The sequence below is a fragment of the Sebastes umbrosus genome, chromosome 8 (assembly GCF_015220745.1).
Source record: "Sebastes umbrosus isolate fSebUmb1 chromosome 8, fSebUmb1.pri, whole genome shotgun sequence".
NCBI classification, from domain to species: domain Eukaryota; kingdom Metazoa; phylum Chordata; class Actinopteri; order Perciformes; family Sebastidae; genus Sebastes; species Sebastes umbrosus.
The window spans coordinates 12,833,486-12,852,473 of NC_051276.1; the positions used below are offsets into that span (position 1 = coordinate 12,833,486).

The window sequence follows — 18,988 nt, forward strand, 5'->3', positions numbered from 1 at the left end:
ACTAGAGGAAAGAGAAGAAAAGGGTCACGGTGGCATCCTACTGTACAGTATGTGCCCAGAACCAGTGCTGCATAGCTGGCTCACTTATCTTAAACAGAGTAGCCCCAATACTACATAATTAATCCATCCACCCACTTAAAGCCTCCCCCTCAAACTGACAGAGAGAAAGAGTTCAAAAAGGAGTAAGACAGAATTACTAACATGCCTCATGTATGAATGAGAGTGATGCAAAGCAGCTTGACATCATTCTTTAACTGCAACTACCTGTTTCAGGACCAGTTATCAACTCAGATTTTTACCACTTCTTAGATTTCGGCAAGAGGAAAAATAGGATTGAAAACTATCAAAAGATCCATCAGATCCAATTTCAATACACTATCCATGAAAGGCCTTTACGTCTTAAAAATACATACATATGCCTGTAGGAATGCACTCAGATAAAAGTCCACTGGTGGAATTTGCTGCACCTGCCATTTATCTAATGTTGTACATAACCCTGCGAAAAAATTACATCAATTACATCTCTCCATCTCTCGCTCTTGCACTCTATTTCACAATTCCTTCTATTGCCCCATTTCTTCTCCCCTGTGTGTGTGTCACAGGGTTTCACCCACATATCACAGTCTTTCATGGCCTTTGCTTCTAAGACATTTATATATTCCACTTATTCCACAAATAAGCCAGTGGGTGGTAGAGTGGGCGAGTAGGTGGCAAATTGAGCCATATACAGATGTATAAATGTTGCATATTTGGTGGTTTCTTTCATTGGTCTGTTTGATAGCAGACTCATGTATGAATGTTGCAATGTCCTTAAAAAAAACGAGCCAGGAGAGTCGACAGTAAACTGTAACTTTGAGCGGCAAATAAAACAGATTGCTGTCGATTATGAAGGATGTTTCAAGCAAGTCTTTTTAAATTGATTTTCATACCATATTGGCATAAACAGACAATAATGTCCAGCCAAAAAATTGTGAACTCAATATGTAAACATTTTATACAACATAGAAAGTATACATTAATTCATTTGTAGTAGTGCTGCAACTAACAATTATTATCTTTTTTGATTAATGTGACAACTATTTCACAGATTAAAGGTACAGTTTGTAGGATTTGGCGTCATCTAGTGGTGTGGTTGAAGATTGCAACCAACTGAATACCCCTCTGCTCACTCCTCCCTTTCCAAGGCTGCGGTAACGTGAGCTGCTGAGTGCAAAACCGTGGAAACACTGTTCGCCTCGCTCAGAGGCCATCCTTACCATAATAACACTACTTTAGGAGTGACGGAAGTCAGACGGCGCCTGGCAGGACCACGGTTTTGCACTCTGCGGCTCACGTTACCGCAGTTTCACAAGTTTGTCGGAGAACTACAGTGGCCTTCAGGCAATGTAAAAACATGACAGGCTCTCTCTAGAGCCAGAGTTTGGTTTATCCGTTCTAGGCTACTGTAGAAACATGGAGGAGCAACATGGCGGACTCCGTGAAGAGGACCCGCTCCCTATGTAGATATGAAGGGCTCATTCTCAGCCGATTCAACGAAAACACAATGATTCTAAGTTTCAGGTGATTATACACTAATGAAAACATAGTTATGAATATTTTATTCCATTTCTGCGAATAGATCCCACGAGATGTTACACTCGTCCTTTAACAGATTAATTGCTTGTTGGAGAGTGAAAACGTGAATGAATTTGTCAGAGTGACGTCTTCAAATATCTGACCAGAAGTCTAAAACCAAAAAATGTCCAAATATTATTTAAAAAAAATGAAGCAGGGATCTTTGTATTGGAGGAGCTGGAATGCGTGTATGTGTGTGTGTGTAAAAGCTTCATTAAACCAGGGCCAAAATACAAAAAAGCAAAACACCTGGACGTGTAACAGCACAACAGACTGTAGAGGAGTGACGGATCAAAGGTGTCGGATAGCTAACCTGTCTGTGTCTCATCTCCACACCACTCTCCCCATGACCCTGCTCATGAATGCCAGCTTGTCTGTCTCTTTCTTCCTCCAACTCTAACACTGATCCATCCATCATTCCCCTTAGCCCTATCCTAATTAATACCCTTTCCCTACCTGCTTCTCTCTCTCTCTCTCTCATCCATCTATCCATCCATCACCCTTGCTGGCCTGCCCAGGTCATTACCCACTGTGATGATGGTATTGTTGCTCTAATTAGCCTAATTATAGTTGTCAGTTATAACCTGGCCCTCTGCAGGGACCTTGTGATCCTACTGTGACTCTATCTGACCTTGGCCATTGAGTGTGCTCGTGTGTGATACCTCTGAGCCCATGGCTGACCTCAACTCTGCACTACACTCATATTGTACCTTTCTTCACTATTACTTTCTTTCTGTGTTGTCTTTCAGTTTATTTGGTTCTCTCCATTCTTTTTTAGCACTGCTCCTTTTAGTCTTTTTTATCTTCTACTCCCTACTGTACCTGTCACACTGGCCTTAAATCACCCATTTGTGTTTAAAATACAGTACAAATTAAATTTACTATTTCACGACTAGCCCGTTCAGCTCTACTTTGTTCTAAATTGCTGTTGTTGTTTCACATTTTATATGCTCTCTAACCTAATCTGTTTCATTCTGTCAATTTTAAGGACCATAGTGAATGGAAATTGTGAATGTCCAGTTCGATTCCATTTTATTTTATTTAATAAAGGAAACACAATGCACCCGCTGCCTGTTATAGTGGAGCCCATCAGCTCTAGAGTAACAAAAGGTGTGAACAGCTTGCTGAATTTTTACAAGTACACTGTCTCCACATAATTCAATGGATCATTAAATTGTCGTTCGCATATCTGTTTTGGACACTTCCTAACATATCAGCAAGTGTGTGGCTAACTGTACTCACTATGTAGACTGCTAAGGTCAACGTAACATCAGAAACAAAACTTAAAATCATTGCTTAGTAAGGTCAAAACAAGACAGTGTGTCAAAGTATCATGTTATGACCAATAAATGTTCTTTGCCTATGTGTTTATAGTGAAAAGAGAGTTGCTTCAGGAGAGGAGTTCATGACAATGAGATGGTGTTGCTAATTGGGTGAAAATTGGGTCTTTGACTTTGAGCTGAGAGCATCTCACTCTGCACGTGGTCTGTTCTGTGACAGAAATGTGTAGCAATTATATAATAATGCTAAAGGAGAATAAATACTTTGATTAAACACTCTCCAACCAGTAGAGGTAATTAGGTTAGATTAAGGTTTAATGCAACTATAGCAAGAATGGCAGTAATTCAGTCTTCTAGTCTTTCAGCCTGTATGAAAGCCTTTCAGTCTTACAGCCATGTGACAGTAACAGGCCAGATACTGTATGTGTGGGGCTCAACAATAAGGCTTGTCCGCTTGCCCGGGGCAAGTAAAAGGCCACATCGGGCTAGTAAATCTAGCAACTCACTCGCCCAGTAAACAAGAATTAATAGTTTTTTTCCAGAGCTGATGATGAAGTAGCTAAGCAGTGAGCCATCTTGCTTCCTTCTCATCTCTTTTGAGAGTTGCACATGCGCACTACAGATCAGGCACTCGCAAGAATATAAAGACAAAGTTTATGAGCTGAAGGGCAAGGGAGCATTTCAATTATCCTGGAAACAGGAGTTTATTTGGGTAGTGTTAGATGATGTTGACGAAATTCCAGATTAATTTACTTAAATAAAGATTAAACATGACAATTAACTTTGGTTTAAAATTGACTTTGGGCAAGTAGATTTCTGACCCACTTGCACGGCCAGGCGTTGAACCCTGATGCGTATTGGATATGCAGCTTTATAACTGCAGCAGCGCTACACATGATGGACCTTGGTTAAATCATGCCCAACCAACACAAGGTCTCTGCAATATAACCACACACAATTCTGTAATTGTGAGAATATCAAACGGGTTGGGTAAACCAGTTTTATGCAAAGGACTCTGCATTTATATGGACAAAAACAACAAGTACACTTAGATATGCCCTCATTGACCCAGTGGTTTGCTCGGTTCTTTGTGAGTGCGCTCTTGAAATAGAGCCTCTAATATTATTATTATTACAGTCATTCAATACATTCAACAATGTTATACAGATGTCCTGTTTGCTGCCTGCATGTTAAACCCTGAACTCTAATTTCTGCACAGGCAATTTCAAACTGGTCTTCCATGACGGTCTGTTCTATTCCATGTGCTTTAAAAGTGGCCATTAGCTGGCAGTTGTTTCACAAATCCTTCGTGCTACATGCCATAATTATGATTAATATAATGCTTTACTACCTCATGCTGTCTCAGAGCTGTGTGTGTGTGTGTTTGTGAGGGAATTCACGTCTGTATTAGCCTTTTTACGATGATATATGTGATGTGTTTATGTGATTTGTACATGTAACTGTATGGCTGAGAGAGCAGGGCCCCATTTCTACACTGCATCAATCTTCATAAAAAGATTCCTATCTAAATGTCTGCCGTCTCTTCCTCGTTTTTATCTCGCATTTCTGTTCTCTTTCATTCTGCCTTTTATTTTCTCTTACTTGGCCTGCAACCACCCACCATCTCTCTATGCGTGGTCCTTCTTCATTCTTGCTCTCTGCATGTGCTCCTCTTTAGACCCCCCTCCATCCCTCTCTCTCCCAGGCATCGTTCTGCTCTCATGAAACAGATGTCCCTTCATTAATAAAGACCTGCTCTACCAAAGTAATGAAGGAATGAGCAAGCGCGCACAACAGAGAGAGGGAGAGGATGAAAGATAATATTTAACATGATTGCGTGTTATGCTACAAACCAGAACACATTGCACTGCATCACTAACCCAGTCCCCTGGACACATTGGCTGGCTAGCTACAAATAAGTCACCTCATTAGCTTTGTATGGAGTGCCTGGATGTTATTGTAATGTTAGCAAAGCATTTCCAAGCCCCTGTGAGCTAAACAAAACATAAACTGGGGAATTATTAGTCTAAAATTGGAATATTGAGCAATATTGTACAATATGCCTCAGCTAAACAAAAATGTCCTGGACTGGAATGAAAAACCAAACAGAGCGCACACCTGAGGCTGAAGCACAGCATGAATCCCTGATGCCCAAGCAGGAAAGTGTACTGTAGCTAAAGCTAAAGCTTGGTTAATTTCAAGGAGAGTTTAAGTAGCTTCCTGTTGTGCTCTAAAGATAATCTCATGTCTTTTCCCTTTGAGATCCCTCACCAGCTCTTCTCCCACTCTCACACTCCAACACAAAAACTCTTCTCAAATATGGACACCGACACACATCTTCTCTCTAGCAAACACACGTGCACACCTTTCAATAACTGCCCATGAAATGATGGGATTAAAGCTCCATGCGCTGTCTACTAATAGAGATGGCTCAATCAATCAATCTTTAATTTCTAAAACACTCACAGTAACTGATGTATCTTCATATAGCCAGAGCAAATCAATCAACCTGTGAACTGAGAAGAAGAGCGGGTGGAGAAGAGAGGGAGTCAGGAGAAACTGAGGGCTTCGAGGCCCACCACACTCTCAACTTAATATTGTGTGCCCTCAGTTTTTATCTCCCTCTGATCCACTCTAATTCTAAAAGGAGAAAATCGAATGCCCCCGCTCTAATTTCAAAGAGCGACTTAACCGGCTTTTGTTGTTGTCTGAAAGCTGACTACCATTGTCTATGTGTTTGGTGCTACACATTGTTCTGTTGTTTTCTCTATATTTGTCACATTCAGTCAGCAACACATCTTTTATCTAATCGTCGGCTGTGCAAAAATATGTCACATCATTCACCAAGGGCCGATAAAATGTTAACTTCCATCCTGCCAAATGCACTGGAGGCAAACTGAGTGACATGGCCTCGCTCTCGGTGGTGAAATATTTCCATCAGAGGCAGATTCACGCAGCTCCCAAGCGATTACGCTAACAATCCTCTGTGCTTTCTTCATTTGATCATTTGCCCAGCATTGGGCATAGTGTCTTGACTGGGCAATTTAAAAGCGATATCAGGCTCACTCCGACAATTCCTTCCAATCTAGTCTAATGTACAGAGAGGACACTGTAATCTGTCTGAGCTCATTGTCAAACGCTGTCTCGTTCGGCTGATGGAGATATTGTAAGAAATGGCTCCAAAAAAATCTACTAGATGAAAAACAAACACTGAACTCAGGCTACCATTTAGTGAGCTGACATTATTGCTTTATATAAAAGTTACACAATGAGTCATGACAATGACCGAAAACGGCGTCTTTAGCCCAAACATCACTGAATATATGGTACAATAGCTGAGTTTCAGTGGAAGGGAAAACAAAGATAATGTGGAACAATAACACTACAGTATATCATCTTCTCAAGGAGCAAAACATAATCCTTTTGATTAATGGATGTGTTCAGGTACATCGGAGACACATATAAATGTGAAATGGTGTGAAAAGTGCAGTTCAACAACAAATTTTGATTTGGATACAGTGACAAATTTGACTTGAGATGAGATATGACACCCAATTCTGCCAACAGGGCAATGCAATCACCGCAATGCAAATCACCTGCCATCACTCAAACCGGCCAACCTGTGGCTTCACTCGGTGTGAATTACCTGTAGACAGGTAGTTAGGGCATGCAAATCACTGCTGAGGCAAACTGATTCATTTCTGTGAATCAAAAGAGGATCATGTACGACGGACAACAAATAATAAATGCTGATTAGGAATGAAAAAGAGTGATGAATGCTGATTATTTTGAGTACATTAAACTTGACATAATCGGATTATCAAAATATAATTTTCACATCGCATTATGAGAGACAGCCGATGAAGCTGGTGTCTGAGTTAATAAATCTATCTGTAAATCTTTTTAAGCCATAAAAAGACCATTTTCAACTGACATTTATTAGCACGGAGCCTGTTAAAGACAAGAGTCTGACTAGAAATCAGCATCTGAAATACATCACATCTTTTATTCTGTTACTGCTAGAATCTACCCACTTAAATCATTGCTCAAGTGAATGAATATTAAAAAAAAAAGTGTCTCAATAGTCTTAAGTGGCTGTCTTGCTATAATCCATCACTGTCTTCTTCCTTTTTCTCCTCTTTTTCTGTATTATCACACATGCTGTTAGACTATACAGATGGAATTTGATTTCCATCTTTGAGGGGAGAGGAGAGGAAAGGAGAGGAGAGACTTGGCAGGGATGAGAGGGCCACTTGAGAGCACTGAGACCTACATAGAATTAGATTGCTTTGGAATACACCCATGAGGTCACATTTACCATAACGAAGGTAAATCAAATGTTCAGCTGTCTTGATTGGAGAGAGAAACAGGCTAAGCAATGAATGGTTAGATAAATGATGGATAGATGGCAGATGGCACATACAAACCTGGGCCAGTTGTGAGCTTATCCCTGCCTAGAGGGTGAATAGACCATTACATAGTCTATAGCCTGCCAGATCAATCAATTACGAAAAAAATAATAGAAAGCTAAAAAAAGCGCAAGATTATTCCTACGTATTTCATACCTAGTTTCTATGATGGTGTCCTCCATGACAGATCTGATATAAAATATGGAATATCTATAGCTGGCATGCAAAACAAAAAAACGCATTGGCAGAAAGCAATTTTCAGACCCAGGTTTGTAGTTTGACCCAACACAGACACCCATACCTGTTTCATTCCTCCGTCATACCATGCTGGTTACTGCTTCCCGACAAATGGAGTAGACGTATGGATGGAAAAACATAAGAGAAGACACAAGAGAGATGGTGTAGTGAGATGAATAAGGTGGAACATGAGGTATATATATATATGGAGTACACAAACAGATGAGTACAAGATGAACACGGATGAGGAGGTACACAAAGGAGCACAGAGATGCGTTTGAATGGATAGGAAACAATACGGGCAAATATGGTCACAAACATTGAACACCACGGTCTACAGTATAACTCAATGGGTGACGTGTCTAGGGAGTATACCAAAAGCCCTTTGAAGAGTAAAAGAAGTGGGAGCTGAAAAATGAGTCATAGCAAAATGTTTTGATGAATGGATTTTAGTTTCAATACATGGTGCTAGATAGTATTGAATGATGCACACGATACGCAGTTCAAAAATAAAATCAGCTGTATACATGTTTTGCACACGCACGCACATAGACAGACAGGCAGACAGACAGGCAGACAGACAGGCAGACAGACAGACGGACATACAGGGGTCGAAGAAAATATAAATACACATGACTATCGCCATATACTGTTTTGCGATACTGTTTCGATTCTCCAAAACACTGTATCGATTTTAAATTAACCTCTTAAAAATCCGCTCGGCCGCTATTTGATCTTTCGGAGGTTGTAGTGGACTCAGTTTTAGAGCTAGAGTGGAAATAGTCAAGACAATAGTCACTCACAAAGAAGCAAGGTTTATCAACAAGGTTCCGAAAAGCATGGTGATTCTCACAAGTGTGTTAAAGTAGAGAGTAATTGTACTTGTAGCAATACCACAAAGAGATTACATGTGACAGTAAGAGAGCCCTTAGAGATCTGTGTGATGATTAGCTGTTTGTGCTTGTGTGTGTGCTGTATGAGGATGTGCCACATATACAAGCCCAAAAATGGCCTGTGTCATATGTAAAAAAGCAGTATCTTAAGGAGAGGGCTTAAACCGGATCTAATATACAGCAAAAAGGCCTTTCAGTCTACCACAGTTAGAGCAAATGTGTGTATCCTTACCCTCAAGCCTACCATACACAAACACACATCCACTCACAAAATGCATGCATACAGTATATTTACGCAACAAACACACATAAAAAATGCATCAGTAGTAATTTGCAAAAAGAGATAGGACAAGAAAACTGTGTCAGTAGAAGTAATGGTGATCTGAAAAGGGAAGTGGGGAAGAAGAGAGAGAGAAAGCGAGAGCAAGAGAGAGATAGAGAGAGAGAGAGGAGCCATGAAAGGCAGCAGCACTTGGAGAGAACGCCAAGACAGTAGGAGGTCTGGAAAAGGGACAGAGAATGGTGGCAGATGAGAGGAGGATCAAAGACCAGGACGACAGGATAAAGAGCGCAGATGCCAGTTCAATTTAGGATTTCTGAAAATGGCCTCATACTCTATCTATAGTTGAGAGACATACTCAGTACTTTAATAGCAATAATGTTATGTTACTGGCACAAAAATCACTGTAGCCAGGATAAAAATAAAAGGATAGCAAATTTATAATGTTCAAAACAGGTGGAGAACATATAAAATGACAAGCATGCAATTATGTTTGCTTGAATTAGAATAACAAGAGTTAACAACTAACCACCTTAGCAACAAATGCTGTAAATGTAGACATATTTTGTGGAGTGTTACAATCTACAATCTTTTCAGAGTGATGTTCAACTTCACAAGCAGTAAATGTTCGATACTCAAATGCAGGTTTCCATTAGACGAGATTACCTCCTATGATATTTAAAATGTGCGAGTAATTCTCATCTATGGGACACCGTATCTCTTATTTGTCATTCTCTCTGCCTGTGTGAACATAAACTGTTGCCATCACTTTTTCTGGGAGAGAAGTTCAATAGTGCTTCCTGTCAGGCTTACACACCAATTGCAAATGCAATTACTCGCTCTTTTTTTGGGTTCGGGAAATCGATAGGAGTGATACATTTCAATGATTTCCATTGTTGCACCTTGCTCTTGCTAAAAATTATTATATCAATATTCATTTGATCAAAAGTGTATTTGATTTCACAAAAGGCCATGCATTCATCTAGAATCAACCCCTTTGTAAATACACCACTGATAGTGCTGCTTCTAACTAAGACATAGTAGTGTAAGGCTAATGCACACAAAGAAAATACTCTTTCCGAATAGAAAGACTACTCACTACAAATGGGGCCATTTCACTGTTGCCCTCACTTTTTAGATACGTTTAGAGCTGCAGAATACCCAATGAGGATAGGAGCCATTATGAATTAATCATTCAAGGTGAATGCGAGGAAGGTTGCACAGAGGGCGGCATAGTAAAGAGAAAATATGGCATACAATTAAGGTACGAGTTAGGGAATATTATATGACTTGCTATGACAAAATGAAACAAAACACAGAGTGAAAATGAGCGGGGGAAGGAGAGAGAGGGATGTCTCTTGACGCCCCAGTTAAAATGTTAATCTGGTCTCGACCTTTTGGAACATATCTAAAGGGGCTGAGAGCCAGCAAGCGCATGCAAACGCAAACACACACACACACACACACGCACACACACACACACACACACACACACACACACACACACGCCTGCTGCAGTCAAACTCCAGGCCCGTAATTATGTTAACCCACTACTCAAATAAATAAATAAATATGTGGCTACAGATCTGGTGTTTGGTTCTGAAAGCTGGGGAGCTGGGAGGAGCAGGAGGGAGACAAGAAAAATGATGGAGAGCAGAAAGGACAGAAGGGAAAGAGAAACAGGTGGCGGATTAAAAAAAAAAAAGGACAGAGGAGAAGATTTTGAGGAGAGGAGAGGGAGACGAGGCAGAAAAAACCTCTTCATTCATTACTGATAAGAGCAGTTGTAGGTCAGCAACATGACACACACTTGTGCAGGAACGCATGTGTGCTGCAGCGCAGACTGTGCATTATATTAAAACTCAAGACGTCATGTTTTTATGGCTGCAGGATTATGATAATCATGATCAATTTGATCAATATTGAGATCACAATTATTTATCGCGGTTAATCATTGATTTTAGAGAGAACATTTTTTATCGCACTTTCACATTTAGATAAACAGAGCACTGCTTTTCTTCCATGTTGTGCTACATTCCTGCTAATGTACAAACCTTTGCATCAAAATAAGACTTAAAACTAGTTGTCCTTCACCTGAATTCTGTGCCTTTCTGTTTTGACAGCAAAACGAGTAATATAGAGTATATTATTATTCTACTCTGGACTGTAGCTGCAACATTCAAGAACGTTTTTCACAGGTTGGAAGACGAGGACGTGATCCAGATATTTTGGCTTCACCTTTGGGTAGCGGTCATGCCGCTGCATGCACACCCTACAGCGGCATGACTGCGTTTTCTATGAGCAGAGCGTGCATTTTAAACGCCAATTTCACGGTTCATTTAATAGTAGAAAGCCAAAATCGTGATTGCTATTAATATTTGATCGATTGTGCAGCCCTACTGCAGCTTTCCATCAAATATTTTAGATGTGTTGTTTATCATTTTAGACACATTTCCCCAAAATTCAGCCTGGCACATTTTGGTATCTTTGGTAACTTCGTTGGCAACAAACACACACATACACACACATACACACACTGGATGCTTCGTCCTCCTAAAGCCTTCACAACTTTGTCATTGAACAGACTATTGCTTTCATTTGTCTTTCACCTCTCCTACAGTATCTGTCTTCCCCCCCCCTTCATCATTACCCTCTCTCCTATCTTCATAAATCTATATCCTCCACCTTGTCTCCTTTATATCTGAACTTGAACCCATCCCTCTGCTCTTATTTCCTTCTCAAACTTTTCTTTTTGATTTTGTTTGCCACCGTAACTCTGCCCAATTCTTTTAACTCCTTTATAAGGGCTCCACGCGTAACTCTAAAGGACCCTTTGCCTTTGAGGTTGTACTGGAGCTCCAGGAGTTTGGTACTCAAACTGCCATTGGGCTTCAAATCTGTGGACACTGAACTCTGTAAAATAGCAGCTCAAGATCCGCCTGCTTCGTCTTTGTTAAGTTTTACCATTCTCATAGGGCGTCTGTAATATCAACAGCTGTTAATGTTTATTGGAGCTCATACACTTTATTCTCTCACACAGTCTCCTTTTTTATTCGTCCTTCATTTCTTTTGTCCTTGACTTGACTGCTTCTCCTACTTTCCTTTACTTCCCTCCCATCCTGTCTTGTTCGTTTACCCTCTCTGTCACTCTTGCTCCTGGCCTTCTCAAATCCTCTCTTCATCTTTCACTTTTCCTCACGTCCTCGTCTTCCAGTCTCCTTCTCCACCTCCTGTCCTTCTGTCCTCCTTCCCGCCTACTCCGGTGTACCCAGTGTCATTGTTCGGATAATTATTTATTAACGTGTTTATGTCGCCACCGTCCCTGTCTGTTGCTGCCATCTGTGCCCAGTTAGGTGCCCTCCTCCCTGTGCCGCTCTGCCCTGCCCGCGGGGGAGAGAGCCATACATGGGGGCACAGATCAGAGACTCCCACACAAAAACACACACACACTCTCTCCTTCTCTGTTCTTCTTTTCTTTGACTCACAAATCCACGCACGCACACACCTTCTGCTGACAGCCCCCCTCTCTCCCCTGCGCTGCCCCTGGGGCTAGGTGGGGTTAGCTGGGATGAGAGGCACGCAGCAGTAGCCACCACAGTCCCTTCTGTCCTGTCCTGTTCCTTTTGCTCTGTTCTCTTCCGTCAGCACTACGTATAGACGAAGGAGGTGGCAGCAGGAGCGGTGTTACCTTGATAAAGTTATTTAGAGGACACAGCAAGAAGGCACATATAGACAACTAATTATGGATTCATGTTTCATCAAGTTTTGACAGCCATATAAGGCAAGTTAAATGCACTGTATTGTTGTTGCTTTGCTTTTTTTCTCCCAATGCTCATGATAAAAGCACAAAAAAGGTGTGCTGGGAAGCTCTAAACAGCTTGTTAAAGCTTGGGCTATCTGTAAACATGAGAAGAAATGTTGCCTTCACCTAAAAAAAAATCCAGATTTTGGCTTCTCTTTCTGATCAAGACAATATTTCTAACGAATGCAACATATGATGTATAACACGCTAATGCCGCCTGAGCCCAATAATGAAGGATTTAAGCATCTGACTGAGTGCCATCCTCACCATAATGTGATATGACGAAGGGAGGAGGAAGAGGGGGGTGGACAAAGAGAGAGGAAAGAAGAACACAGAGAGATAAAGAAGGAAACAAGGAGATGGAGAAAGCCTGTGGGACTGCAGGGGTGTGGGGGGGGGGGGGAATGTGATCATGCATCCTGGATCTCAATAAGTAAACAGAACAAATATTCTCCATCTCTTCTCCTCCTTCTCTGCTCTTCTCACAAGCCATTCCAAGTCCCCTGTTGTCCATTCTCTCATCATGATCTCTATCTGTTGGCAGTCCGTCTCTCTCATCTCCTCCGCTCCCCACGGCAGCTTTCTTTCATCCCCTCGTTTTTTTGCTCCATTTCTCGCTGCATTTTCTTCAGCTCTCACACGTCTCCCAGCATCAGGTTTTTTTTTTGTCTTTACATTCCTACTTCTATCTAACTAAGCTCTCTCTCTCACTCTCTGTATGTATGCCTGGGTCTAACTTTCTCTCTCCGAATAGAAGACCAGGAGGCAGGCTGGTAGAGAAGGTGGTCCTGGTTGCTTCTATCAAGGAGCGTAGAGGAGGGTGGGTACTTCCTCGGGGATAGTGCCTCATTAGTGTGAATGGTACACAGGAGAGCATGTGGAGACTGTGTGTATATGTGTCTGTTTGAGTGCCTCTGTCTATAATTAGGAGTCACAGCGAGTAGCGCTGTGGATCAGAGTTAGATAAGTGCTCTGGCAGCTAGCCAGCACTGGAGCTAGCCTCATGTGTGCACACACACACACACACAGACAAACATGCACACACACACACCCACACAGACAGCTCCCACCTCTGAGGTTCTTGTGTGGCTGTGCAGTGTGGTTGTTGGGGATGATTTGGCTTCCGCCTCCTCTAAAAAGTACCACCTGCAGATGGCAGGGGCCAGTTGGATGTATCCAGTTTTACCTTGACAATATCTGTCTCTGGCTGGAAACCACATCCACACATGCACACACCCACACACCTGTACTTTATCATCTGAGGCAGGCAACAAGGGAACCACAATGGGTACCCAAAACAGACGATCAAAGACGTGATACGACCACGCATGCACGCACGCACACACACGGAAACACTTAAAATAGGGAATCGCTCTTGCCCTCATTCAACCCCAGGAGGGACAGCTCACACACATGTGCAAAACACACACACGCACAACACTTCTTCCGGCATGCGTCCTCCACCTGGGTAAAGGAATCTTTCATCTCGCCGTGACTGCCACTGGGCAGGCTTGCATACCCACCCACACACACACACACACACACACACACACACACACACACACACACACACACACACACTCATTCCCTCTCTCCACCTGCTACCCTTCCCACTATGTTGAAATAAGCGAACCACCTCCACCACCCCGCAAAAACCTACACAAACACGAGCACTGACTTTGCTTGGCAACCAACAAATGCAGATGTGTGTTTATGCACTGAAGCATAAAGAGTCAATGTATTGACAAATTAATTCATAAAAGTTCAGAAAGCTCATTTGTAAAACAGTGCGTAGGATCCACACTTAAAATGTACGTGCGCACAAAAGCCGAAAAAGGCATCCGCCAAAAAAAAATCAGACTTATAAAACTGTGCGTACGCACATCTGCACGCAATGTTCCCTTTATAAATCACAGTCCACCTGGAAATTTGCGCACATGGATCCGCCTCATATTCCGCCCTCTACACGCCCACATTCAACCATAAATGGTCCATGCAAAGCACCTCATGAATGTTTCTGCATTCTGTAAATGAGCCTGTTTGATCTTTACGGTGAATCACAGCAACTACCGAGAGGAAGACCGAGAAAAGGAGTTTTTCTGACACAGAGATCAAGGTGCTCGTAGTTGAGAAGGTCTCTGAACACTCGTTCCCTCTTAATTCTGTTATACACATCATTTAGTCCTCAGTGCCGGTATATCCACCAGCACCATGCAGCATGTTACCAGTGTCACTGCAGTGTTTATATATTTACAGCAATCAATTTCATCAATTCACAACTTGACAAAATGATCAAAACAATCAGTAAAATCCACCACGCTGGATATCATTAGAAAAAAAGAAGTTTAACAGGTGAACACAATTTATTTAAGTTTTTATAGTGAACTTGTCCTGCATTATGATTAGGACTGATAATGATAATAAGGATATGGAGAGTACCGATTGTGTAAGACCTGTTACTGGCTTTATTTCCCCACTTTGTTAATTTACACTCTCCATACTGGTGAAGATGTGCCGGGTGGAGGTGACTGGTGAAGATGCGCCTGGTGGAGGTGACTGGTGAAGATGTGCCGGGTGGAGGTGACTAGAGGAGGCAGAGTGGCGCACCGCGGTGGTGCACTGGAGACAGTCTGATAGTTGCATATAGCGGTTTCATTTTGTCTATGTATACTGTATCTGTCCCTATCTAATAAACCATAAATAAATGAATAAGTCACTTCATGTTCACTGCAGCGACAACTTTATGAAAACGAATATGGTACTTGGTGATATCTGTACACTATTAGAAGATATTATTAAAACTATTGGCTCTCTGTTCTGCCATTCTTTAATGTTATTTGATATAATCTTGGATTTCTACAACCGATGATGTTGATTTCAACAGCTGCTCCACAGCCGACTGGGAGTGTCGGTAGTCCGGTCCTCTCCTCTGAGCTCCAGAGGTGGAGGACATGATGGTGAGACAGCGCTGACGAGATATTGAGCAGAATTTGATTTGAGTTGGCTGATTTATTTTACATTTGTACGGTGCTTATGGAATAGTTATGGCTCACTAGCACGAATAACACTGCTGTTTTAAATGTTTATGATAAAGTGGATATAAGTATGAAGTGAAGTTAAATGTGTGAAAGTCCTCATTAAACGTATAATGACATTTAATGTCTACAGTCCGGCTTCAATTCACCACATCACCGTCTGCGTCTCCAGTGTCCCCTGCCTTGGTGTCTCCATAATGTGCGTACGCACGGGTCAAAGTTTCCGTACCGGTGCGCACATTCTCCCGTCAAGTTTGTTTTTATAGATCACAACTGTTGCGTGGGAAGTGGCGTACGCACATTTCAGGCCCCGTTTTCTGCGTACGCAACGGTTATAAATGAGCCCCCAGGTCCTTTGGTCCACTTAGAGCCTCCTCTGTCAGGCCTTTATGTGGAACTGCAAAACACTTCACTCTAATGTAACAGTTTACGGCTTTAGTCGGACTTTTAAGACTGTAGAATAGATGTGGTGTCTGTGCAGCTTTATGATGCCATTGCTATTTGTTTGGTGGATGAAATTTGGTGTAGCCTGAGCTGGAGCTCAGCTTTGGTGTACAAGCAGGAGCCATCACGCATTTTGTGACTGCTTGAGAGGCAAATTTGGCCCCAAACATACGCCTCTTTAACCCTAATGACTCCTTGATGGAGCTTTAATTAGCAAAATTGCCACCAAGACACACATAAAAAGAGGTGCAATTAGCCGTTGCTATGGTGAAAAATACTGACTTTGTAATTCTAAAGAGAAGTCAGAGGTCTTTTCCATTAACTTACAGGACATGCCGTCTGTGTCTTTTTTTGGCACAAGCATCTAGTGGACATTACACGAACTGCATCACGAGGCTTTTCTGACTTCAGCACTCAGACATGGTGGTTGCCACTTGGTTTCACCTTGCTGAATAAATGAGGTTTTGGCTCATTAATGTTGTTTGTCCTGCAACAGGTCCAGAAGTGACTAATAATTCAACAGCACAGCATTACTGTCAGTCCTTGAGGAGTTTAATGAGCAAAAACAATCGCCAAGACACACACACGCGCACACACACACGCGCGCACGCACACACACACACACACACACACGCACACACACACACACACACACACACACGCAATCTCTCAAAGATGATGAGGGAGTTCTTGCAGCAAATCTGGATGTTTGTGTATAAATATCTCAACTACACACACACAGACAAACAAACATACACAAGCATGGAAGTGTGTAGGTGCCCTTGCGCAAATGGAGCAAACAAATGAAGCTCTAATGGCTCTCACTGTCTCTTTATGCATTGACCTTCAAACACAGCGGTTATATCCCTGAGAAGCACATGTGTGCACACACACACAAATCAAACCCCAGAAACAGGTCCTCTGTACTTCATGGTGAACATTAGATGTGTCTTTATTGAGAGTGTGTGCATGTGGAGTCTGGACTTTGTGTGCATGTATGAATGCCTGTGTCTGTGAATGTGTGTGTTATATAATGTGTGATCAAGTGTGGTTGAGCGAAGGGTGGTCACAGCCTGTCTGGATAAGGTCACAGGTGTCAATAAAAGGTTCTACAGTGCTGTGACAGGTTGGGGTTACAGTTCATAGTGCAATAGCAGACGGGGTAAAAGTTCATACATGAACAGGAAGAGGAAGGCTGGGACACTGCATTCACACATCGGTGCTCTTAATCCTAAAGCATGCTCAACTTTAGCACAGTCCAGCACAGTGCGGGTAGGTAGGCAGGAAGCAGGGAATATACATATGAGAAAAAAGTACACTTTGTTTAGCTTTCCGCCCTGGAGGTATTTTCACTTTAGGAAATTCCTGAACTCCCCAGCAACATAATATTTTCTGTGCAGTGTTTCCCACTACAGGATTTAAAATGCAACAAGTTCTACCTTATTTTCACTGTAAATTACAATAAGCTCATGTCTGTTTGTTTTTTTATGTTGGAAGGCTGTTGATGAATTTCCACAAATGGAAGAAAAATAAAGTTCACCTTTAAAATAGGGCTGTCAAAGTTAACGCGATAATAATGCGTTAAGGCAAATTTGTTTTAACGCCACAAGTTTATTTAACGCATTATATCGATATTTCGTAGGTTGTAGCGGGCTCAGTTGTAAAGCTAGAGTGAAGATACTAGAATCATATGAAAATAGAAAACCTAAGTTAACCTATTTCATACTAGCTTGACGCGAAGGAGGTTAAATAACGCTCCAAACTTGCGCTCAATTTTTGCGATGGAAAACTGGCATGGCCATTTACAAAGCGGTGAAAATGGGTTCTATGGGTACCCATGAGTCACTGTTTTACAGACATGCCCACTTTATGATAATCACATGCAGTTTTGGGGCAAGTCATAGTCAAGTCAGCACACTGACACACACACTGAGTTTGCCATGTTATGATTTGAGCATATTTTTTATGCTAAATGCAGTACCTGTGTCGGTTTCTGGACAATATTTGTCATTGTTTTGTGTTGTTCATTGATTTCCAGTAATACAATTATACATACATTTATATAAAACAAGTATATTTGCCCATTCTAATGTTGATAAGAGTATTAAATACTTGACAAATCTCCCTGGTACATTTTGAACAGATACAAAAATTTGCGATTCATTTGTGATTAATCGCGATTAATCATGGACAGTCATGCGATTAATCGCAATTAAATATTTTATTCGATTGACAGCCGTACTTTAAAACCATGGTGCCTGCATACTGCAAATCCCTGATTGGTTGGTTAGTTGTTAGGATGCAAGTCTCCTTTATAGAACTGGACAGTGCAAATAACATCTTGTAAATACAGGATGTATGAATACAGTTAGCATATTGGAACAAAATACACATTTTGTTCTTTTCAAATGAGCTAGAATCGTTCAGGTATGTTTGATTTGCCATTTTAAGCACTTGAATACCCTGAAACCGGAGTGTTCTTCACGTTGTTCAATATCTGAAAACATGTCATTTGTCAAGATCATTGGCTTATAACAGAAATGATCTGCACCATCAAATTGCAATAAAAGAGAAATTATCTGTACCACTGACTTACGCTTGAACAGAGATTTTTTTTTCCCTCTGACTTAAACCACAGAAAATATTATATTGATTTTACATTGACTTCCAACAGACAGAGCTGTTCAGTTACACTGATTTAAACCAGAAAAGAGATGATCTTGGTGCCAAGATCCTTTAGGGTCACCATCACTTTGGGTAGGAGTATTTAAGAGGCAGCATTCTTGTCTACATTACAGGACGAGGCAGTGCAGGTGGCATTCTTAACTCAGAGGGTCTCCATACCAGGATTGATTAAAACTGGCTTGCCTTAACCCATCCGCTATCATTTCACTTCACATAACCAGCAGTGGATTATGTGTCAGGCTTGTCAGTGGCATGACATATCTGTATTTTAGTCATTAATTAATATTAAACTCAAGTGTGTAAATTGTG

The 18,988-nt window shown here is 41.5% G+C and overlaps 1 protein-coding gene across 4 annotated transcripts in view; it reads right to left on the reverse strand.

Moving 5' to 3' along the window:
• ccser1 (coiled-coil serine-rich protein 1) overlaps positions 1 to 18,988 on the reverse strand; it is a 139,400-nt gene that overhangs the window by 36,220 nt on the left and 84,192 nt on the right. For 2 of the 4 annotated variants that reach the window (XM_037778698.1, XM_037778700.1), the window contains one exon: positions 7,605 to 7,637. The exons of the other annotated variants lie outside the window; for them this stretch is intronic. In XM_037778698.1, coding sequence (XP_037634626.1) covers positions 7,621 to 7,637 — 17 coding nt within the window. In that variant the 3' untranslated portion in view covers positions 7,605 to 7,620. The remainder of the gene's footprint in view (positions 1 to 7,604; positions 7,638 to 18,988) is intronic. 4 annotated transcript variants of the gene reach the window in all.